Genomic DNA, 25,165 nt, shown 5'->3' with positions numbered 1-25,165 from the left:
CTATCTAACAGGACTGTGCACCAAGCAAGGCCCTGAAGATTGCAGCAAATTTACCTTGCTACTGTGCCATACAAAGTAAGTTGTGGCAAAGCTTTCCTTACAATGGAAAGATACTCCACTGTTTTCTGCAGGCTCACAGCTCAACTGTATCCTCATCTCAACAGCAATGAAGAGATTGGGATCTACTTTGAAGCAAGGTACAAGTTACTCCTTTCCCAACAGCGTCTTTCATTCATTACAAAGGCTTCCTGTATCTGGCCCTACGGTTTCTTTATCCATTAGCTTGACCAGAAATCACAATTCTTGATGAGATCTATTGCTATTTGGTGTCAAATGATCACAGTAAACAGAAGGGCTTTTCAGAAACGGGATCAGGATTCTAAAATGTAGCTCATGATGTAATGGAACAAATGTGCAACATAAACTGCGAAATAGACTACATCAGAATCATTTATAAATTGGTTCGAAGACCGCAGTGTATCTTCAGTAGAACTTTCAGAAGATTAAATGTTGACTCCTGTTTTATTATTTGACTTGTGACATTATCTATTGCAGGATGATGACCGGCCTATGATTGATGTCCTTGATCAGTTGAGCTCCTCCATCCTTGAAAGTTTTGCCCATGTTGCAGTTTCCGATTCAGTAAGTAAACTTTTTCGAATTCAAAGGTATTAGACTTCATGTCATGCTATATTATAGAAGAAATGATAGTCTGTTATGTATTAGTATATGTTTCCCCACTTGGGGTTCAGCAGTCAAAAACCACCAGTCCGCAATAATGGTTTGTGAGCTTGTGGAGGCCCACAAGTGAACTATAAAATGATACATTTTTAGTGTACCAGCTCCTTTTTAAGTACTGTAAGTGAAGTTTGATTTTCCCCTATAAAGAGTTCCGCTCCCCCACCCCCCTGTGTGCAGCGTCATAGGGTTGCCTGGGACCAGGAACATATATTGAATAAAACGCTCTTTATTTGGGAGAAATGATTACAGGAAGGCCAATTTAAAAGAAAAGAGATGTTCCAGGCAAAGGAAAGGTCAGGGTGTTTCTTTTCTTTGGCTAAATTGGTCTCTCTGCCCCACAATGATACCCTTATACCCTGGAGTCTCATGCTCATCTGACCCCCTGGATGTCTGTCTCAGTCCTTACAGTTTCAAAGATTGTTTCATCACCCCTTTGTCTGGGTGTGGTGGCCGACTCCAGCTCCTCCTCTCACTTTCTGCTCCTGTACAGGGCCAAACTCACCCACATGAACATTGCAGAAGGGGCGTGTGACGAATCACAAAAATTAGTCTCTTTTCTCCAAGGGGAAGCCCATCCCCTGTGAGGCTAGGGAGGTGGGCCTGCTCTGGAATACCCTCCATAGGGGTCGAGGCAAGCAGGACCTCACTGTGAGAGACTCCCCCTGTGAGTACAAGGACTCCAGTTCCTGCCAGGAACTTCCTAAAGGCACACTGGGGAATGACCACGGCTATGTCACCTATGCAAGGGGAGGAGTATGGTAACTCCAAGAAGCCTGCCAGTGGCAAACTGGCTGGTGAGCCAGAATGAAGGGAGAGAGAGAGAGAGAGAGAGAGAGAGAGAGAGAAAGAGAAAGAGAGAGAGAGAGAGAGAGAGAGAGAGAGAGAGAGAGAGAAATTAAAAAAAGAGATGGCAAGCTGTGACGTGGCCACGGTGAGCCAGTGGTGGACCAGAGGTCCTAGTAATCATGCCGAGACCGCACAACAAACAAGTACGTGGGATACTGACCAGCAATCCAGAAGGAGATTACGAAGAATGAGAGATCGGAAGAGGAAAAGCATTCAGACGTGCGAGCAAGGAAAGCCATGCCGAATGAAACGCAAACAGTGACGTTCTCCCGGAGAGGAAACAGAAAATTACGATATGAACTTTCATACTCGTCCCAGTCAATATAATGAAAATATACCAGTGAGAGAAGTGAATGAGAATCATTATAAGGATATTCATATTTGGGCCAGGCAAGACAACCAGGAATTAGTCTGGAGAATAAGAGACGTAAAAGAAGGTTGTTACCAGAGTACTCCTACTCGTCACAGTCAAGCTAACGAGAATACAATAATGAGAATAAGAGAATTAACAGGGAATCATTATGAAACTATTCCTACTCGTCTCAGTAAAGACATTGAGAGTGTATTGCAAAAAGATAAAAACTTGAAGAAGAATCATTATAAGCGTAATCCTACTCATCGCAGTCAAAGCAAGAGAAGCATCATTATCCAAGAGAGGGAGCTTGTGAGAGAAAGTCCTGAGAGTAAGGCGAAAGAATGTTATATCTTAAAAGATATATACCAAATAGAGACTACAAATCGTGAATCAAATAGAAGAGACAGAAAGGTTGGATAACCCTACACTGGGAAAAGGAAGAATAACTTTTGGAAATGGAACTAAGACAGAAAGTAATCAACAAATAAACACTGACACGAGAAAAGATATCCGTATAAAACTAAGTGTAACACATGTTGAGAATAACCAAAAGTGTAATGAAGTGTTAAAAGAACAGCGTGAACTGATTCAAGACATCCGAAGGACTATTTGAAGATCATTTATTGGATAGAACTTTGCGAGGTGCAAAAACCCCAGAGAACAGAGCCATTGTCCTGTCCTTTGTTAAGAAAGTGGTAGGGTCAGTTAAGGTTAGTTTGGGACAGAGGACAGATTCTTTTAAGACCTTCACTGACGACTGATGAGCGCCTTTGTTAGTTTGTTAGGTAGGAAGTAGGGAGAGATAGGCGTTAACCTTTTCTTTAATAAATACTCATTAGCTCCTCCCGTATCGTTTGGTTTAACTACTTTCCCTCATATGTGGATTGAATCTCTGTGCCCGTATCATATTGTATGTAATCTTTATGTGACCATATCATGAACTGTAATGCTAATCTATATTTGCTGGGCGCTGTTCGCCTGTTGTTATGCTGCCATGCTGCCTAATAATAAAAAGAAGTTTAAAAAAAAAAAAAAAATACTCATTAGGAAATGTAACAAGAGTCTGTGTCCTTCTTCTGACCTGCCAAAGGCTATTCTCCACTTCTCCTCAGTTGCACCTCGCTGGTGTTCCAGCCTCTGCTTCACTTCCACCTTCTGATGTTAAACCATCTTTTTCTCCTCGCAATCTCAGCATCTGGCTTGTACTTTCTTAACCATCTGATGTTACCACCACCAAACTGTCTTCTCCTCATGGCACTTTATCTAAGCCACTGCCTTCTCTACTTGATGTTCCCACTTATAGTCGCTATCGCACCTTCAACACCTGTTTCTACCTGTGCTCCTCTGGTATCACTTTTGCCACCTGATATTCTTCCCTCCTGTCTCAGTTCTGACCCCTGATGTTCTCACTTCCTCCTGTCCCTTTTGTTTCACCACCTCTTCCTGACAACCACCTACTTCACCTGCTGTTGTCAACTCCTTTCCACTGCTGCCATCTTTCCAACCTTCTCCCTCTGTCAGGGCTCTGCTTTTTCAAACAGTCTCTTGTCTCCAGCAATAGCTGGACTTGATGCTCCTGTTCCTTCAACCCACACTAGTTGACTGAACTCCCTGGGTTTTATAGTGCTCTCCTTCCCATATCATGTGATGGAAACTCTTGTCAAGATAAATCCTTCTAAATGTACAGAAACTGCTGACTTCTGTTGCCTTTAATACACTGTATCCTCAGCAGAGGAAATCTCTGCCATGGAACAAAGAACTCATATTTGACTCGGCAAGCAGTGGGGCAGAGTGGGTCATTGAACTTGTAAGATTGGCTGAAGTGCAGGCCTCTATTGCTCTCGGGGTGTCTTGTTGGGGTTATAAAATAAGTTCTCTGAAATCCTCAGTTTAAGTGAAACAGAGTTGGAACAAATTATATTACTGGGTTGTGAATGAAACCTGCCTTGGAATGCTTGTTTTACTCCTTCTGGGTTTTGGGTCTGCCAAGAGAACACTTTAGGGTCTCTGTTGGAGAGGGGGCTCACTACAGCTATCCATGTGGCCTTACTAGAAGACGGGGGAGGGTAAAGGCTGTTAAGACTGTCATGCCCTAGAGCTCTGCACGTGTCCGTTGCCCTGCATCTGGACCAAGAGAGGGTGGCCGGAGGTCCTTCCAGTAATTTTTCCTGACAGGGGCCCAGGGTGGCAACCGGTCCAATCTCCCACCTGGTGGTGCTTAGAACCAGGCAGGCGAGTTCATCAAAGGAGTTAAAACAATGTATTTGTTTGATTTGCATTTGATGATTATTTTGCATACTTGTCGTTTCCTTTTGGATCGTGTCCTTCTCCAGCATTGGATCTTTCATGGATTCACATGCTTAGAATATTCCCCGTCGTCAGACTGGGAACCCTCGGTACACATATATAGCCTTTTCCTATAGGAAAACTTCTGACACTTTTGTGTCCTATCTACGTCCTTTTAGGACCTGCCTACGCACGCTCCGTAGGCCGTCCCAGTATAAGAGGCCCGCCCCCGCGGCTCCCCTTCAGATTTCAACCGTCTCCAAAGATAGTGGGTTCTCCTCGCGTCGTCTCTACTGCTAGATTTTTCGAATTGTTAATTTTATCGGAATGTCGGGTAAACCTCTTTTTCGCCCGTGTGCCACGTGCGGATTGAAGAAGGTTTATGAGGGGGACGGCCATTTAGACTGTATTTATTGCCTCCATCCTCACCACTCGGCAGACCAGTGTGAAATATGTAAAGGTTTTTCCCAGAAAACCCTAAAGGATCGAAACCGCCGGCTGGTATCCTGGTTAAATGACGGTGCAGGAGCGTACCCTCAGTCAGAGGTGGGCTCGGTGCGCAGTGTGGCCTCGGCGAAACCATCAGGAGCCCCTCGACGCTCAACCTCGTCGGAACCCCCGGCTAAGAAATCACGACCTGTGGAAAAGGACGTTCCACGAAGTCACTCTTCTAGGGACTCTTCTAAAGACTCTGCAAGAAAGACATCTTCGTCCACTTCGTCGAAGAAAGGAAAGGAGAGGCCTAAATCCTCCTCGGGCGATCAACACAGATCAGCCACGAGTAGAGATTCGGATAAACGCAGGGAGAGCGCTGTGAAGGCGGGACCGCCTAAACCACCTGCAGGCCCAACGTCGACGACGACGAACCAGTCGGTGTCTTCACTGCCGCTGACGCAGTCGATTTCACCCGTCATCAACCCAGCGACGACCTCGGCGACGATGTCCTCGTCGACGGAAGTTCTGGCCTGGAGACCGGAGGTGTTTGATATGGGGTTGCCTGACACATTGCTACAGGAACAGGCAGCGTCAATTGCCTCGAAAGAAGACGACGGCTTCAGAATTGTGAGCCCGGAGGACCTCGGTCTACGACCCAGGTTTCCATCAGGAGCAACCTGCTCTCAGGTGTTTACCCAACCTCCAAGCTCTCAGGCGACCCTGTCCATGGAGGTACTGTCCTCCTTACACTCGCTCCTGAAATCGCTGGACGAAAGGCTTCCACCTGTACCGTCGACACCCCCCGTCGACGAGCCCGGCCCTTCACACCGCCCGACCAAATCGATCGGTGTTCCAGCTACTCCAGCAGTCCAGGAGGAAGGTGAGCTTTCGGACTCCCTATCTGACCACGGGTCAGCGTCAGATATATCCCTCTCTCCATCTAGGGATCCATCCTGGGTGTCGGATGTGGAAATGGAAACACCAAAGAGTCCCACTCACCCGTCACCACCGGACGATATAGGTTCCTTTCATTCTATGATGGAAAAAGCGTGCAGGGAGTTTGGCCTGGTCCAACAGGAGGAGAAAAAGGACTGTTTTCTGTTTGACCATATGGGCAAGAGTAGACGCTCAATATTCTCGATACCCATTTTAGACCATGTCTGGAAAGAAGGTGTCCAAACCATGCGTCACCCATTTTCTGAGCCGGCTGTCAAAGGCCGCATTGAAAAGAAATTTAAAGCACCAGACTCTACACCGAAGTGTCTTTCGGCTCAACCTACTCCGGACTCGGTGGTGTCGTCGGCGGCGATGAGAAAAGCAAAGGCCCAACATAAATGCTCTACCCCACCAGATAATGAGGCGAGGCGCCAAGACGTGTTTGGTAAGAAGGTTCTTTCTGTGGGGGCCTCAACGGTGAAAGCAGCTAACTCCCTGGCGATTGTGGCCAGATATGACAGGGAGATGTGGCACAGACTGGCACCTATCCTGGACCACCTCCCGGACGAACATAGAAGAACGGCGATGTCCCTGGTTCGAGAAGGCGAAGAGGCATCGAATCACGCTATTAACATAGCGGTGGACCTGGCAGATTCGGGTTTTAAACAAATAAATAACGGAGTTGTTCTAAGACGCCAGGCTTGGCTTAAGTGCACCAACTTCAGACCCGAAGTACAGTATAAAGTTTTGGACATGCCATTCGAAGGTGATCTTCTTTTCGGAGAAAAGGTGGACGAGGCCTTGAAGGGCATGAAGGAGGACTCAGATACAGCACGCTCGTTGGGTTCTCTCCAGAGTGGTAAGCCCTTTCGTTCTTTTCGTCCCTTTAGAGGAGCATCTGGAAACGCAAGATTCTCGGCAACCAGGGATAGATCTTTTGGTAGATCAGCGTATCCTTCCCAAGGATATAGACGCGCCTCGCAGACCTCAAGCCGGCGCAGAAACTTCCAGTCTTCCAAGAGACGACCAACTTATTCGTCGTCGACGAGCAAACAGAAAGACCAGCAATGACGGGAAGTGTGCTGTTCTGGGAGGAAGAGTGTCAAGCTGCATCGAGGAATGGGAGACCATCACAACAGATCAGTGGGTTTTGGACACTGTGAGGTACGGGCATTCCCTACTATTCAAATGCAAACCTCCAAAATGTCCACCAATACACCTATCCCAGCCACATCTAAACATCTTGAGGCAGGAAGTAACACTCATGTTACAGAAAGGCGCCATCGAATTAGTCCCTGCATCGCAGAAAGGCCTAGGGGTATACTCACGGTGTTTTGTGGTAAAGAAGCCAAATGGAAAATGGCGCCCTATTCTCGACCTGCGAGACCTCAACAAGACCCTACAGAGTCAAAAATTCAAAATGCTTACACTGCAGGAGGTGATCAGATCTGTCCAAAGGGACGATTTTTTGGCGTCACTAGATCTACAGGACGCGTACTTCCACATTCCGGTGTGTCAAAAACACAGGAGGTTTCTGAGGTTCATGGTAGGTCAGACACACTACCAATTTGCAGTGCTCCCATTTGGTCTAAAGTCCTCCCCAAGAACGTTTACAAAATGTTTGGCACCTGTGGCAGCCTGGCTGCGAAAGGGAGGGCATCATGTATACCCGTACCTCGACGACTGGCTTGTGAGGGGATCCTCCCCAGCGTCGACCAACAACAGCGTACATGCCACCTTACAACTTCTGCAACGACTGGGGTTCGCAGTGAACTTCGGAAAGTCTTCTCTAAAGCCCTCAAAGAGCTTGAAGTTCTTGGGAGCTCAATTCGAAACCCACTCGGGAATAGTGAAACCGTCCCTAGACAGAATATTGAAGATCGAACAACTGACGAGTCAACTTCGCCTACAGAGCACATTTTCCGTGAGAAAATATGTGGCAATCCTGGGTTCCATGGCTTCGTACATCCACCTAGTGGCAAACTGCCGATTGTTCATGAGGCCTCTACAGGAGTTCCTGTCAGACAGATGGAAGCAGGCCACGGGCCGGTGGTCGGACAGGATAACCGTCGACAACGAGGGTGTCATCAGATCCCTCCAATGGTGGAAAATCTTTCACAACCTGGACAGAGGAGTTCCTCTACAAGAGCCGGAATTTCAGAACACCATCATCACGGACGCCTCCCTGACGGGCTGGGGAGCACACATGAACGATCATCAAACCCAGGGCAGATGGTCTTCGACCGAATCGCTCCTACACATCAACGTGCTGGAACTGAGGGCAGTGAGATGGGCCTTGAAATCATTCCTTCCACATATCAAAGGATCAAAAGTAAGAGTGCTGACAGACAACACGACAGCCATGTTCTACTTGATAAAGCAAGGCGGCACCAGATCCAGGACCCTTTCGGCGGAAGCTCAAAAGATCTGGCACTGGGCGTTGAAACACAACATATCCTTAGTGGTTTACCATCTCCCGGGTGTGAGGAATCTGCAAGCGGATTCCCTGAGCAGGACAATGACTCAAATACACGAGTGGGAGCTGGACACCGGTCAGCTACAAATAATCTTCGAAAGGTGGGGGACCCCCTCAATCGACCTCTTCGCAACGAAAGAAAACAGGAAATGCAAACAGTTCACGAGCAGATGGCCTCAAAATGGATCCCTGGGGGAAGCGTTCTCGTTTCCTTGGACGGACAAATTCCTGTACGCTTTCCCTCCGTTCCCCCTTATACGGAGGACAATCCAGGGGATTCGCAGGTACAAATGCCGGGTCATTCTAGTGGTCCCGTATTGGCCGAGACAACCATGGTTTTCCGACCTCCTACATCTGTCGTTGGAACAGCCTATAACTCTCCAGAAAGTGCCGAACCTACTGTCCAGGGACAAGGGAACGGTGTGGCACCACAATCCGGACAGCCTCAATTTAACAGCATGGCTCCTGACTTTTCAGAGTTTGGCAGCTTGAAAGTCTCGTCGGATTGCCGGAGAATTCTGCAGGCGGCTAGGGCCCCTTCGACTAACAAATCATACATATGCAAATGGCGAAGGTTCTGTACGTGGTGTCAAACGCAGCACGAAATTCAGCCTTTAGAAGTAACCCCTGAACAAATTCTTCCGTATCTTCTTCACCTAGCTGAGAGTGGGCTGTCATCATCATCCATCAAAGTGCACTTGGCGGCCATTTCAAGGTTTACGAGGAGGAGACAGTCTTCACCATTATTCAGTGACAGACTGGTGAAACATTTCATGAGGGGTCTCTTTAGAACTTTCCCCCCTACGAAACGGTTCCCACCGTCGTGGAGTTTAAATGTGGTGTTGGCTGCCTTAATGAAGCCTCCATTTGAGCCAATGTCCTCTTCATCCATGCAGTTCCTTTCTTGGAAACTGGCTTTCCTAATTGCCATTACATCGGCTAGAAGAATGTCGGAATTACAGGCATTGGTCATAGATCCTCCATATATGAGATTCTTTAAGGACAAAGTAATTTTATCAACTAACCCTACTTTCATCCCGAAAGTACCGACAGTCTATCACAAGCACTCGACCCTAGTCCTTCCTACGTTCTTTGCGTCCCCGTCGTCGACGGCGGAAAAAGCCCTTCATACTCTGGACGTCAAAAGGGCGTTAAAATTTTACCTGCAAAGGACGCAAGATGTCAGAACTACCAGACAGTTGTTCATTGCCTACGGTCCGTCGACGAGAGGAAGGGCAATCTCCAAGCAAGGCCTGGCTCGTTGGGTCTCTTCGGCAATTACTTTTAGTCACTCCAAGGCTGGGAGACCTCTACAAACACGCCCTAGAGCTCATTCCACGAGATCGACAGCCTCCTCCGCGGCTCTATGGGCAGGAATTCCTCTGACAGACATCTGCCAGGCGGCGGCATGGTCTGTCCCACATACGTTTACACGCCATTACTGCCTGGAAAGGCAGCACGCGGACGAAGTACAGATGGGAAGAGCTGTCCTGCGCCATCTGTTTCAATGAGGTGAGCTCCACGCTGTGGAGAATCTGTTTTTCTACTTTTTTGATGAAAGTATACTTTATGTGGGTAAGGTTATATGAGTTATCTTATTCCTACTGTATATATGCATTGTGTAGTATGGTGAGGGTATTACATTACATTCTCACCGCCATCTCAAGTGTTACTGCTATACAATCTATTCTAAGCATGTGAATCCATGAAAGATCCAATGCTGGAGAAGGGAATAGTTTCTTACCTGTAACTCCATTTCTCCAGCATTGGTATCTTTCATGGATTCACATGCGCCCGCCAACCTCCCCGGAATGCAATGTATTTGATTGATAAGTTTAACCCTGCCTACTTTGGAGGGGCCGAAATCTGAAGGGGAGCCGCGGCGGCGGGCCTCTTATACCGGGACGGCCTACGGAGCGTGCGTAGGCAGGTCCTAAAAGGACGTAGATAGGACACAAAAGTGTCGGAAGTTTTCCTATAGGAAAAGGCTATATATGTGTACCGAGGGTTCCCAGTCTGACGACGGGGAATATCCTAAGCATGTGAATCCATGAAAGATACCAATGCTGGAGAAATGGAGTTACAGGTAAGAAACTATTCCCTTCAATGACCCGCCCTCACCTCCTGCCCACGTACGTAATATAAAAAATGACTATCCGTCCTTTTTTGGTGTTGTATTGGAGTCTCCTTCGGGTACGAGTACTGCGCTGTCAAATACATGGATCATTTAAGAGGGAATTCTGCAATGAAAGAGACATTCGAAAAGCTTATACAAGGGGCACACTCTTTTTGGGTGACTTGAGGGAATAGGGGCGTGGGGGGAAAAATGACCTAGAAGAAGTGTGTGCTTCTTCAGTACAGCTAAATGTTTGCATTGCCTAGTTTGCTGCATGACTTAAACGGTTATGAAGGCAGAGGAGTGTGCGTAACCATTACTTCAGAAATTGGAGCTAATTGTATAATGAGACTTGGTGGTTGCAGGACAGGAACAGGGGGGTCATGTTGCAATGCCAGAGTGAGGAATCTGCGTTGATGGAGTACTCATGGTATTTATTTTTATTTTAAGTAGCTATATCTGATATAAGTTGCATGGTGCCTTATCTTAAAATGCTTTTATTAAAAATATGAATTGTTGGTGTGACTAAATACAAAGATGTCCAAGTAAGAATATGACTGTCCTACACATTAGCATCCATCATCACTCAAGGTATTGGTATTTACAGTAGAATTGCACGCAACATATTTCATTAAATGCTGGGCCAGAATTGTCCCCTTAAATGTATGCATGCATTAAAAACTGATGTCTGCTCTCTCCACAGGCAACGTTGCCCTTCACTCACAATGTGGATTTGCAGTGGTTGGTGGAGTGGAATGCCGTCCTCGTGAACAGCCATTATGATGTGAAAAGTCCTTCCCATGTGTGGATATTTGCACAGTCTGTGAAAGACCCATGGATACTCTGCCTCTTTAGTTTCCTCCGGCAGGAAAATTTACCAAAGCATTGCCCTACTGCACTTAGCTATGCCTGGCCGTATGCATTCACCAGACTCCAGCTGCTGATGCCTCTTGTGGATCCAAAGTAAGTGCCCTCTCTGTGTTTGACCACCTGGATGTTTCTCTCCTCATTTGCATTTACAGAGTCATGCATTGGCTTTCACGATAATGACGTCTTCCATGTTCATCTATACAACCCCTGCCCCACCTCACTAAAGGCAATTAAAACACTTCCATTTAGTGCATAGCAATGTAGGAAAAACATTTGAACTAATGTAAACAGAGTAAAGAGTTACTCAAGAATCCAATTTAATAAGATCTGTCCTAGTCCAGAGTCCAAGTCTTACGTTCACATCAAGACGCCCTTAAATTACAGGACTACTCCCCAAAAAGACTATCCCATTACATACTCGATCTTTCAGATGACTGCTTGGATGTTGTTCCATAAATCAGAAATGTACACTTAATAAACAATGGCTTTAAATTGAATGTTTTATTTTTTGCATACTTTTTGTCCTGCTTAATTAAGTTAATTGTGCGGTTGCCTCAGTTCTCTTATTGTCTGTCTGCTCCCCTCGCACTGGGGTATTGAGGGTATGGGGTAAACTAAATAAACCTACACTCTCAACCATAAGGAATGGCTATTTCTACTGGGGTGACGAGAATTTGCTTGTGGAAGGAGTCAGTAGGTTAAATTAAAGAGTAATACATTTGTCGGATGTCTTACAAGAAGTAATTGCTGCCTACCTACCCACGCAGACCCCACTACAACACTGGCTTAGAGCCTTTGTGATCAGAGACAACCAAGAATCATACCAAAATTATTAAAATGCTCAGAATGTGGTCATGTAACAGGTTAACAGTAGTGATTCTTTAAGTGTCAGAGAGCATTGTGTGGTTGCAAAGGGTCTGGCCAAGTTCAGGGAGGCTCAGCTAGTTCAAGGAACCACTAGAGGCAGTTTCACTTTAGAGGAAGGATGTAATTAGTCTCTTAATGATGCCCAAGCAAGGGAGAGCAGTATAGCACTTCTGACCCATTCCTCGCCCAGAAACTGAAGTGGTGGTCAGGGAAGAGCAAACGTTGCAGGGAGCTCCAAGTAAACTTCATGACTATGAACTGGAGTTCATTTTTCTCCTCTCGTTGCACCTGCTCGTGCATCTGTGAGTGGGAGGTGGAGATGTAATGTAAATGCAATAGCATTTTCCGGACTTGTATGTGCTGTCTTTGATTCCGTTCTGCAATGTTTAGCTCTTATCCCCCAAGGTAGCGACTCTGACACTAGCTTGTGCTGAGGGAACATGGAGCACTGAATTAACCTGTTTACTCAGCCACAAGGACTGGCGGTATGACGTCCTTTCATCGCGAGATGTACATTTGCAGGGTTTTTCTGCACGGAAATGTTACCGAAAAAAAATCATCACATTTTTTAGGTTTGATTAGAAAAATGGGGTGTGGGTGTCCTGCGATTAAATGACATGGAACCGGACTGGCTTCCTTGCTACATGTGCTGCTCAACTGCATCTGTGGATCCTGAACCCAGTTTGCCACTCTCCACTCTTTCTCCCCCAATAGTTTCAAGTAACCATTCCTTAACTCGCCCATGACTCTGGAATGTATTTTTCAAGTTAGTCATTAAAATCACTGTGATTACCCTTCTAGGTCGTTGTTGTGGAGTGTACTATGAGAACAGTGGTAATTACCTGACCTAGTAATTATGAATAGAAGTATCTTTACTTTGGCAAACAGGAGAGATTAAAGAGTAGTGAGTAATCTCATTATTCCAAAGTGCTCCTAAATTCCTCAACACAGCTGCGTACCTTAAGTATTTTTTTTCCAAACTCTCATAATATTCAATGATCTGTCTAATGTTAGTTTGTGTGCTTGTGCACATGTACTTTATTCAACATTTGTCAAGTGATGTGATGCGCTCTTGTAGTGGTCCCGGAGCCCCATGACAGAATAGTGATGGTGATTGAGACATTCAAGTATGAGGCTGAAACATGTCTGGGGATGCCTGTGGTCTCGTGCAGACGGGATATGTCCAAGCAGCTTGGGCTATCTTCATTGATCAATCTCCCCAAACAGACCTTTCATATGGCCTTTCATCAGGCAGACAGTGAGGGAGTGGGGGAGGGGGAACTTCTGCTGCAATGTGCATGCTTTCATATTGCCCCAGGGTGGCAAATCCACGAGTCTGAGTGATCAGCAGTTCTGTGGAAAAAAGAGATCATTTTCAGATCTGTTTTTGTTCATGGTGCAGTGGGATCATTGTTCATATATCCAACACCACAACACTTGAGTGCCACTCTCATTGCCGTGGTTTCCACACCCTTCACATCCACTGTTCCCTCACCCGGGTGTCATCTAGACTGCAGTAGCAGTGTAGACTTGCCATCCTTTCCGAACCGTTTGAATCCATTTTACCCTCTTTAGAGGGAAAGGTACACCTCGGACCCCTCCATGGATGGAGTGCAGATGGAATTCAATACAGAAAGCAATGCCTCCTGGAAAGTAGTTATTAATTACGCTTTTCTGTTTTTTTCATGTTGGCATTCGAAGCTACCTTTTTTATTTATTGACTTCCGTTTATGCGATTTAATTTGTGTTAATTGAATAGCTTCTATTTAGGATTCTTAGTGCTAAAAATTAGTCCAGTTGGATGCAAATCTTGTAGTACAATACTTGCTGTATATCCTTCTGAAGAAAGCAGACTGGTGACATTTGTGCATGTTCAATGGCGACCTCGGCGTCCCCTTTTGGAAGGCAGCGGGTTGCATGGATGTATGGCTTCCCTTTACTTATCACAGCCTGCTCTCCTTTTACACGGTCGTCCATTGAAAATACGGCTACATTCTTGTTCAAGTATACGATTTTCTGACAATGATGCATTTAAAAAAAAATTATGGAAAAAAAGCTATGTGATTATTCCTTTCATGAGTAACTAAATGGAAAGAATAGAATACAATGTATGGAAATCCCTTTAAACTCGAAGGATATAGTTTTCATAGAATATATTGAACATCGTGACATTTTACGGTTGTGTAGGTAGGACATCCCTATATAAAAGCTCTTTAGTATTGCCTCTACATTAGAGTGTGTTGATCTATGTTTTTGAGAATACACAATTTTCAAACTCGCCCATGTGTGCAACCTTCTTTTGTCTGGGTCTCAGCACACTTCTCTTGTGCTGCATTTGTAAAACTTGGTCTGTTCATTGTCATGACACGTTTTTGGGTCTTGCATAGCATGAGTCTTGCCAGTTTCATGGTCTCGTGGTGCATAGGGGGTGGGGGGGCCTGCAAGAGGCTGAGGTTGGAGAGGGATGTGGACAGGAATACAGCAAGGCACCCGTTGCTGCAGTGTTGATGCTTGCAGAGGGTGAAATGGGTCTACATTTCACAAACCAGTTTGTTGCTCGATATAAATAATAATAATAATTTGGCATTTATATATATATATATATATATATATATATATATATATCTGAGCGCTGCTTATTATTACCCACGGTGTGTGGTGCTCATTTATCGACCTCGGAAGGATTAAAGGCTGAGTTTGGCCCCGCCGTGATTCGAACCTGCACGGATGTCAAAGCGAGCGCTCTACTCGCTGTGCAATGCTGCCTTGCCCTGTTGATGAATACATACGCCCTTGGCTTTTCATCAGAAAAGGTAGTAGCTCTTCCTTTGCTGGTTGGCCAGAGATCGAAGTGAGCGGGACCAGTTCCAATACTTTTTAGAACCCTTTCTTGATTCCAGACCTTTACATTAAGTTACAGCATACCTCTTTGCAGCTAAACTGAAATCAGACTCTACGTTTATGAAGCCTAAATGACAGCACCACCCCCTCCACAACCTGGTCAGAATGTCAAGATGGAGGCCCTGCTAACACTAAGAAGGAATATTTCCTCGCGCTCTATCTATCCCTGATATTTGGAAGTTATCGCAAGTTAGATGCCAAGACAGTCTAGTTTTGTAAAGATCCATGCCAGGCGTAAGGGATATTATTTCAATATCGGATGGTTATTTAGGAATTGCCCACTCATGCCCCTGGGCAAGTCTACAGTTGTAGTAGGAGCCTTAGTTACTTGTCACTAGGATTATTGCAATCCTGGGTGTGTACTTCAATGAATCTTATTAGACTCCAGGTGGCTAACAACGGATTGAGTTCTGGACACAGGAAAAGTGGTCCTGTCTAACCTGTTCACAGGAATTGGCTGTGGCATCGAGTAAAGTAGATCATTCTGCTTAAAATTCTTTGCCTCTATGCTGCTCCAGCCTAGCCTATTGATAACGTTGCATGCTTTATACCAGGACGGGACCTTTTGGCATGTAGCGCATCAAAGACTATTCATACCTAAATAAGACTTTCAAGGTTGGGATGCAGGATTTGGAGTAAATGACCAAATTTGGTTTGTGACAATCCAGCGTGTTCTAGTTCCAGGACACTGTTAGTGGCATGTGTTCAGGTAGATGTTAGGTGCAGGTTCTAGTGGAGTTGCAATCAGATGAGCGACTCTAGGCAATATATAAATGCTCCCAATGTCTGTATTGTTCGTTTTTTGTGGGTTTTTTTGGTCAGAGCCACCGCCTTCTTTTGCCCGCCACATCCGCAATGCCTTGTGCTGCGCTATGCCTACACCTACCCTGTCCACTGCCGGGGTACCAGTTCCACTACTTTTTTGTTAAACTTCTACAACTGTGGTTGGCGCAGTGCTTCGCATCTTTGAATTGCTACATGAATATCAGTAGTTTCAAGGGACAAGCCAGTATTTTTCACAACTCCCTCAGCTATAAATTATAATCATGGTGTGAGTACCAAAAAAAGCAAGTGTCTCGCGTCTCCTTCCCTCCTCCTCCCTCTGACAAAACGAAATCTATTGGCATTTGTCCCCTGAAGCATTTTAGCTGCTTGTGAAACAAGGTTTACTCTCTATAGCGCTTAAACCATCTAGGTGCTATGGTCACTGGTCCAATCAACTCACTGAACTATCTTTTATATGATATCACAGGTTACTTCCATTTATACGGTTGGTTGGCATAGGTTCTTTGCAGTTTCAGACCACCCGGGGGCATTTGCCACATGGGCAGTGCATAGTGCAATGCCTTGCTTGCCTCCGTTACACCTAAGGAGCATACATCAAATAACATTCTTAATTTCCAGTTGTTCCTCCTTGATAGTTTACTGGGCATTGAGCACAATGTTTCAACACAACATTCTAGTACACAAACACATAATGACATTAAAGGATAGAGCACATCCAGCATTCATTTACCCCTCATATAAAAAAAATATATCATTAGATACAGCAGTGCTCTCCCTGTCTGGATGAGTACAGAATAAATCTCACCACAAACTACTGGATCTCATAACCTAAGAAAACTAAAATTACTTCCACACCAGAGTTTTGTTGCATGATCTCATGGCAAACATTGCCACAGCATCCCAATACTCCCCCATTTGATAGGGTGAGCTACTCTTCAGTCCCACTCTAAGTAGGTTCCTCTACTAGGCTTTTCCGGTGCCCCTCCAAGGTCAAACCAACTTCCTATTTGCCAGGTGATGGGGTTCAGCACCCCTGTACTCCCAGACGTGCACTTATACTTTTGCACTACAACCAGAGCATGTGCAATGAATCATTAAATGGTGTATAGAGTCTGCATGGTGCCTTTTATGTATCAACATTTACATGAGATGGAGTGTGAGTCCAGAACTTTGTATCCAATCATTAGTTTGGATTTTCATCATTTAGAGGAAGATGCTATTTTACATTCATTTTCCATATGTGCATGTGTACAGGGAACCCTATGCGTGTAGTAAAGGGTGAAATATTGCTGCTATTGCATGGGAATCCTACCACTCACAGGATATCCATATTGCTTTAACGATATGCTTATCATGATTCCTTGATAGGCTGTTCCATGGTGGGTGCAGTGATCTGGCCACTTGAAATCTGCAAATAGACAATCAAATATAAACTTTATGCAAATGAGGTTGTCTTTAAAACAGTGACATGTCATATTTCCATATTATTTTTTCTGTAATGTTATTTGAATTCCTAAAGTGGAGCAACATTTGTTTTGTGAGTTAAGTCATTTGAAAAGTAAAACTGAACCAAGTCCTTTTGTTTTACTTACGCTTTTTCCAGTAGCCCCATCAATGCCAAGAAAACAAGCACAGTGAGCGGTGGGGACAACTATGTGACCCTATGGAGAAATTACCTGATTCTCTGCTTCGGGGTTGCACGGCCAAGTATCATGAGCCCAGGACACTTGCGAGCCTCAACGCCAGAGATCATGGCTACGACGCCGGATGGCTCCATCAGTTATGACAACAAGGTGACATGGTTTTCTCTTTCAGAACTGAACTTGCAGGCAACAAAAACTCATCTCATTTTGCTGAGGATGTCGCAGAGTTGTTCACATTTTTCCTTTGTCATTTTCGACTACATTCAAATCTGGGCCTAGATTGTGTGCAATAAATCCCTCCAGGTGCACTTGATGAAGGCAACCTGTCAGCAGCTGACTGTATTGTCTGAGGCAAGCTGTTTTAATGACTATTTTCAGAACTATAAAAATTTGAAAAAACAGTTGCTGGATCTAGCAAATTAGCCCGAGCATTAAACCATTGAGCCACGCACCGTTGTCCTCCTCAAGACAAAATGCCCAATATTGTTCTCTCTTAATAAGCAATTCCAAGATTCTGTGATAGTAGCTCAAGGGCGGAACAAAGCAACTCCATTTTAAACTGTGCTCTCACTGGAGGTGCAGTATACAGATTAGATAAGAAAACTGAAAATGCCTTGATCACTTTTCTAGTCTAGCAGCACTTGTGTCCAGGCTCCTCCTTTCTCTTCAGGTTTTTTCTTTCACCAAGCTGTATGTGGCCATTCTACTTCTCCGGATTGTCCCACCTAATGCTTCTTCCTCCTGTTGTACACCTTACATGTTTGTTCTTTTCTGCATCTCCCAGCTCTCCTGCAGTCGGATGCCCGCATGCTTCATAATGTTGACAATCTCTCTGTGTATTGTATCAGTCTGATGCTTACTCCTAGGAGTTACCTGATTGCAGCACCTTCTATAAACTCTATATCCCCTTAAAGGGGCAGTTGCAAGGCTGATCTTTTTTTAAAATGTTTTTAATCCAACTCACCCTCCCCTTGATTTTTTCTCAACTTTGTCTTGTTTGATTGAGGGTGGAGAAACGAACCCTTTATGTTGGTATCAACCTGTTTCAAATAACCCCCATTTCAGTCCCTGTGAAACCCGCTTCCTTCTGTGGGCTCTACCTGTACCATCTACCTTAACACCATTAAGATGCCCTTGCAATAACATTAAAATCATGTGATCCTGGGGTCTGTGACCCATCATGGAATTCGTCACCTGGCATAGGATTGAGCGGTGCTGCAGAAATCCTGGACATTTTTGTTCATCTTCCAGGAGGAAGGGCTTTCAGATGAACAACAGTGGTGACAATCACTAGCTGTTCGCTATCAATTCAACTGGTTCCTCTTTCATGCCTAGAGCGAAAATACATAATTGATGCCTCCAGGAGGATCAGTGGGGGTCTTGGAAATAAAATCAACCTGCGATTGCCCCTTTAAAACCATTGACAACGCTAAGGCTTGTGCATGGGAATGTGTAATTATGTGCAGGATTTTGCATCAGTCTTTCATTTTATGAACCACAGTTTACTGAAGATAATGTGGAAAAAAGTCCTCTCTTGAAAGAGTAAGACAAATGGCAGGATGTCAGGTTTTATTGTAATTCTTTTAAAAATGTGTTGCAGGTTATAGGAACCCCGTCCATCGGTGTCCTTCTGAAGCAGCTTGTCCCTTTAATGAGACTCGAGAGCATAGAAATCACTGAATCTTTGGTTCTTGGATTTGGAAGAACAAATTCACTCGTTTTCAGGTATTCCGTTAATCGTCAAATGCTTTCCAGCCTTTGAAATGTTTTGGTGTGATGGGTACAATGTCATTGTTTTTACTTTCTCTGGCAAGTGCTACAGGCATGTGTCTTAACAAGAGGGAGGCAGGCTGTAATATCACCATTACAGGGTAACCTCATAATGCTCTTGCTTTTACGTGACTGAATACAAGGCCCACCAGTGGAATTACCCTAAAGAGGCCCTCAGTGTTCCAGATATCATACACAGCCTCGCTATTCTTCACAAGACCCCATTCATACATTTGCTTATAGGAGAGGTACCTTTTCCTGTGTTCAACTCTGACAGCTCACACACCTCATCCTCATTTTACCTAGCACTGAAACCATGCTTTTCTCGGTGCAAATGCTCAATTAGCAAACAACCTGGCAACCCAGATCAGACACATTATCCTGTCAATTGTTCTTGGGATAACTAATACTGAAGCAGGGCAGTTAGATTCCTTACAAACATGCTATCTGGAACCTATGTCTGGAGTGCAACTATTTTGATTGCAGAAAAAAGTAAGTGTGGGTTTCTGACCTTGGCAGAGTCATTGCTCCCAAGAAGACAGATTGTTTGGAATGGATTTCTGGTACAAATCAAAGTTTCTAATGACTGCCATGTAAACCGAGGCTCAGGAAATATGAGGAAGGGTCATAGAACCACTGTTTGCCCAGTGCGTACAACATAAGTAGGTAAACAAAGAGTGTTTGTTAATATCTTATTGGCATAAGCTCTTGCATTTGAATTTAATTCACTATATGCACCACAAATGCCCTCTCCCCACCGTAGCTTAATTGGAATTCTCTCAAATGCATTTGATTGCAGTAATAGATGAGGCAAACTAGATGCAGGCTTCCTACAACAAACCTGGCGCTCCTCTGAGGTGCAAAGCTTTGGGGAGCACATCTTTGAAACACTGAGTCAAATGGTGGGAGATGAGATTGCACTGGAGTCAAAAATGGGTCTATTAGGATTGTAGACAAGATATATAGAAACAGCAACGCTGCAATCATAAAGGCGAATAGCATGGTCTTGGATGGTGGTGGATGAATCATTCTGCAAAACAATTGTTGCTTCTGCTGGGCCCTAAGATATCTGGTCCTACTACAAATATTTCATAATGACGTCATCTTCCAGCCAAACCGAGGAGATGTTGGATGATCTAGGATCCTCCTCTAGGTTACCACTATACAGGGCTTTTGGCGTTATAGCTGTACCTCATGTCGGGTGTGCTGCTCGCACACCCGACATGCGGTCCGTTTGACAGAATGTGCCTTGTTGGTTTACAATCAGGTTGAAGACTGTGGGGCCCAGGACGTCAAGGCAGCCTATAGAGTGGTACCCGGGAAACCAGAGATCCTCCTCCGAGGGGACACACCGCAGCAGGCAATGCAGGCCCAGTAGGAGCAGCAGTGGATGGTCCCGTCGGTAGGCACTTTGTGACAGGCAGACATCCAACCTGGTGCAGTGCTGAGGCTGGGACCGACCTTCAGATGCCCTCACGAGGCACGTCCGCATGTGTGCCCAGGAGGACAGCGCCGGGAGAGGCACACCGATGGCACGATTACCTGTATGGAGCCCAGACCGGAGCGAACCCCAGGTGGCTAGTGACACAGGAGGAAAGAAAAGTTGCCACGACAGAGGGCGGGGCTTGCACAGTTGATAAGGAAACACTCTCTGAGCAAGGGAGGAGCGGTTTGCATGGAAACTACGGGAAGTAGTATAAAAAGAAGAGGAAGAAGTGTTACGTTGTTGCATAGTTTGCCTTGCAGGACGATGTACAGCCAGGGAACCCCGCAGGAGTGGTGGGCCCCAGAGTAGGAGAAGGGAAGAAAGGAACCCTTATTCAACCTGGGCTACAAGGAGGAGACCTGGTGAAATTAGAAGGGTGAAACAACCCTACCCATAGACTTCCCTTTATTTTTGTTCAACCCTCACACACCTGATGTATTGCTGCATTTTGCAGTCCGAGTCGGATGTCAATCCTACATGACCATTGATCGACAGGGGAGGACTACAATTCTAAATTAAACTAATAGTATTGATTCAATGACTCCTGTTCGCCATTTGTTGTACTTGAGTTGCTTTTTCTTAGTAAAATGCTAATAATGAGTTTTATTAAATATATTTTGCTTGACTAAAATTAGCTTATTGGATAACAATTGAAATGCAAATGTTGCTTTCACATAAACACAATACTGTTTTCCTAAATCAACCTAAGTGATTTAAACGCTGGATCCATATAAGTTGTGTGAGAAACTTGAAGGTGGCTCACTTACTAATCCCTGGGGATCTTTCATCCAGGTGGCCAGGACACAGCCATTGCTATTGGATCCAGTTCCTGGGGGTGAACCAGTGTTGGAGGATCAACTGGATGAGGGGTCTTCGGGGAGTGGAAGTGGGACACCGAAGGGTGAGACACCTTTTCCCATCCTATCCCGTAGGATATTGAGAAACTCTGCCCCCGTCAGGGGTGTTGCTAGGTCTGGAAAAGATCTGGGCTAGGCTAATGTCGGGACTGGCAGGACTGGGGGCTAGGTAGCCTTTTGGTTGCAGCCCCTGAGCTTTTATCCGGGACTACAACCAAAAGACCCGGGGCTATAGCCCCTATTAGCCCCTCCCTAGCAACGCCTCTGGCCCCCGTTCCCCTTTTCCAACACACACACACACACACTTTCTCACATCATGAAATACAACGGGCTAACACCAGAGCCGTTAAGCTGACATCTCCAAACACAAGGGTCAGGCCGAGTCGGGCAATTGCTGATAACTACACACACACACCTGACTGCCCTTTCCCTTCCCCATAGGGATAAAAGGCAGAGCATGAGAGCACACTTGGAGCAAGGCCGAACGCACAAGGAAGCAGCTATTCCAGAACAGCAGTTCAAACATAGGAGAAAGGTGGTGGAGACCAAAAGGACGACAAGGAGGGAATTGCCCTTGCCCTTTTCAACCCAGACCCGCAGAACCTCTGAGAAGGGAAATGTAAGACTGGGAATCGCAGCTGGTGAAACGGTACACAGAGCCCTCCTGCACTGATAGCCAGGGCGGGGAGAAGCGATTGATGCTGTGGTACCGACCTTGACGCCAGTGGCAAAAGAGAAGCTTACGAGTTCAGCGCAGCCAGTGAGTTGGAGGGAGATGATAATAGACCGGATGTAAGAAGAGCAATATTGTATGAAGAAAGAAGACTGAAATACAAAGGTCTTTTATAAACAGAATTGGTATCAGAGTTAGAGTGGTCCGGCACCACATGGGTGCTCATTCAAAGGAATCTAACTGATGCCCACTCTTGAGCAAGGAGAATGTGTTCAATTGGGGAAACCAAAGTGGTCCTGCAGCGGGTTACGTTGAATTCTGTGCATAGACGAAATTCTTTGGTTGTTGTAGAAACTACGAGTACCAAGAGGCCATGGGGGAGGCCCGCAGGGAGTGTGAAAGTGGTCATAGGAGTGTCGAGCCTAATCCTTTCTACAGTCGAAAGTCTTTGACAAGTTGTGGAGGCAAATGTGAACCCGACTGAAGGATGCCTGCACATTAAGCTGAGCAGCAATACTGTTGTGAACATAGTATTGCCGAGAGTGAACCCGACTGAGGGGTGTGTGGTTGTTTCGTTTGCGCCCAGCCAGTGGAACGCTGTATAAACTGCGATATTGGGAAACCCGAATCTGCCATAGAATGACTGAGTGACCCAGCGAGACATGACCGCCCCTCGGAAGTCTGTTTGAATTGGCAAGTGCTTTGGGAAACCAGTGAAGGAAGGTCTGAGGGGGATCTAAGTAACATATAGGAAGTAAACCGAATGGTTTTTTAAAAAAGACATTTAAGAATACTGGATATTACAAGATGATGATATTTTTATTGAAAGGCTAAGTGAAATGCATTGTAGTCACAAACGTGAACCTGACTGAGGGATGTCCAGTGTGGGGTTGGTCTAAGCTCGACTCAGGGAGGCTAACATAGAGTGAAGGATCAAAGCCCGGCTGAGGGGGAGCCAAGGGTGTAGAGTAATCACCCGACGTGAAGATTTACAGAAGGAACATGTATTTTGTTGTTTATGGCATATTGGGCCCTCTGAAGCAAGAGACTTTGCATGAAAGAGACTTGGGTACAGAAGGTTCTGATATTGAGTAGAGAACTATAACCTCATGCCGGAAAAGCCCAGGAGTGTACTGTGCTCAAGAGTCCTGCCTTGCCCCTGCTAGAAATGTGGGGAAGGGAGACCCCTGATAACATCCTGACTTTATATTTGTGAACACTTATTTATTTTCTTGTGAACATTGTCCTACACTATTTTGTAGCATAGCAATAAGGATTGGCAATATGTTTTTTAGTATAGGCGCTTTATATTTGACTAGACTCCACTTGGACTGTATTATTATTATTTGATGGTTGTAGCTTGATCCCATCTTAGATTTAGGAATAGATTATGTGTTTCTCACCCATTTTTACAGTTTAATAAAAACCCTTGAACTTTGATCACTTGTCTGTCTTACTTGGATACCATGCCTTCCTTACAGTGGCCATTGTAATACTAATGAAGTTTGCATACACACAGTTGGCCTTACCGTTTGGTAGGTTCTCCCTGCTAACAGTGCTGCTTATTATCCGTGCTTTGAAATGATGAAAATTCAGTTTGGTGATTCTATTAAATTGAACATCAGATTTCTCCGATCTCAATTTCTGGCCCTATTGGTTAGATTGTAGAAAACAAAAGCAAGTTCAATAGCCATGAACTCAAGGTGGTCCTCCTGGATCTCGAGACACGGGCCTGGCACACTGATGTGCTATTGTGTGTATTTATTGCTTGATTTTGTTTTGGGAAAGCCAGAAGTGAACCTGAAGAGTGCTGCTCTTTGATGATGAAATGTCTACTCCTTTTAGGGAACTGGTGGAAGAACTACACCCATTGATGAAAGAAGCCTTGGAACGACGACCAGAGGTTAGTCATTGTTGGGTTCATTTGTTTGCTTGATTACAGTTTTATCATGTTTGTTTTTACACAAAATGGATATGCTGGTTTCGTTGAAACCACCTACATTGTGGCATCTCTTTTTGAAGGAAGGATACATAGCTAAAGTTCTAGTTCTTCACTGATTTTAGGCCCATGAGAAAGGCAGTCACCTGGACCTCCTTGCAATTATGCTTAAAATGACTGCCCCATTCCCTATACACGTTTCACAGTAGGTTGTTGTTCACATCCTCGGAGGGTGCTATAGACAGGGTGAGGGTATGTAATTATCCCTGATCTGGACGAATACAATCTGATTCCTAATTCCATGCTGTCCACCATACATATAACTTCAGTGTATGGGTCCTGTACTAGTTGAATGAAGGAGAATTGCAGGAAAATGTTGTTTATTAGTTTAAGGTTTGGTAAATTCCACACATATGTAGGGACCCATATGTTGGGCCCAGTGATGAAATAGAACTTCATGATCTAGTTTGCTTCCCCAATGAAGCCATATTGTAGGATACATGTAAAAATGAGACCAAGGCCCAAGGTAGATGGTCCGCAATCTGTTTGTATGTGTGCTGTTATTTGAGTTGCTTTCAATCCTCAACAGCAGTGATGTCCTACAGCAGGCAGGGAAATCTGGATTACCATGGGCAACTTGTAAGACATTACAGTTTATTTCTTACTTCTAGACCTACTCTCAAATCTTGACTCTAACTCTCCCTCTGGCCTCATTCTTCTTGACCTCTCTTCTGCTTTTGATACGGTAAACCACAACATCCTGATCACCTGCCTCCATGACACCCTGGGCATCAGTGATGAGGCCCTGGCATGACTTGCCTCCTTTCTCTCTGACCGGCACTCGCAGGTGAAACATGGATCCTTTCTCTCCTCTATCACTCGCTCTACTTGTCATGTCCCCCCAAGGGTCCAACTTGCCCCCCCTGGGTTTTCAATATCTACATGGCTCCCTTGGCCCACAGGATCTCTACCTTTACCTCCAACTTTAAGTGTTATGCGGATGACACACAGCTCTCTTTCAGGCTACTCTGAGCCTCCTCCTCGCTCATCCCTGACTATCTATCCACAATTCAGTCTTGGTGTGCTAACGATCTCTTCCTGAATGCCAGTAAGACTGAGATTGTTCTCATTGGGACCCCTGCTCCCACTTTCACACTGGCCGGCCTCCCTTGCCCTGTGCCC

General features: G+C 45.2%; 1 protein-coding gene across 7 annotated transcripts in view; it reads left to right on the top strand.

Moving 5' to 3' along the window:
• The window catches only part of FRY (FRY microtubule binding protein), a 1,191,674-nt gene that overhangs the window by 689,093 nt on the left and 477,416 nt on the right, over positions 1-25,165 (top strand). For all 7 annotated transcript variants that reach the window (XM_069639765.1, XM_069639761.1, XM_069639760.1 and 4 more), the window contains exons 20-24: positions 556-642; positions 10,895-11,154; positions 17,219-17,408; positions 18,859-18,983; positions 23,890-23,947. In XM_069639765.1, the coding sequence (XP_069495866.1) occupies positions 556-642; positions 10,895-11,154; positions 17,219-17,408; positions 18,859-18,983; positions 23,890-23,947 (720 nt within the window). The remainder of the gene's footprint in view (positions 1-555; positions 643-10,894; positions 11,155-17,218; positions 17,409-18,858; positions 18,984-23,889; positions 23,948-25,165) is intronic.

The sequence above is a fragment of the Ambystoma mexicanum genome, chromosome 7q, assembly GCF_040938575.1.
Source record: "Ambystoma mexicanum isolate Mex_15411 chromosome 7q, UKY_AmexF1_1, whole genome shotgun sequence".
NCBI classification, from domain to species: Eukaryota; Metazoa; Chordata; class Amphibia; order Caudata; family Ambystomatidae; genus Ambystoma; species Ambystoma mexicanum.
The sequence above is the reverse complement of the archived record's forward strand: the minus strand, read 5'-3'. Positions and strand labels throughout refer to the sequence as shown.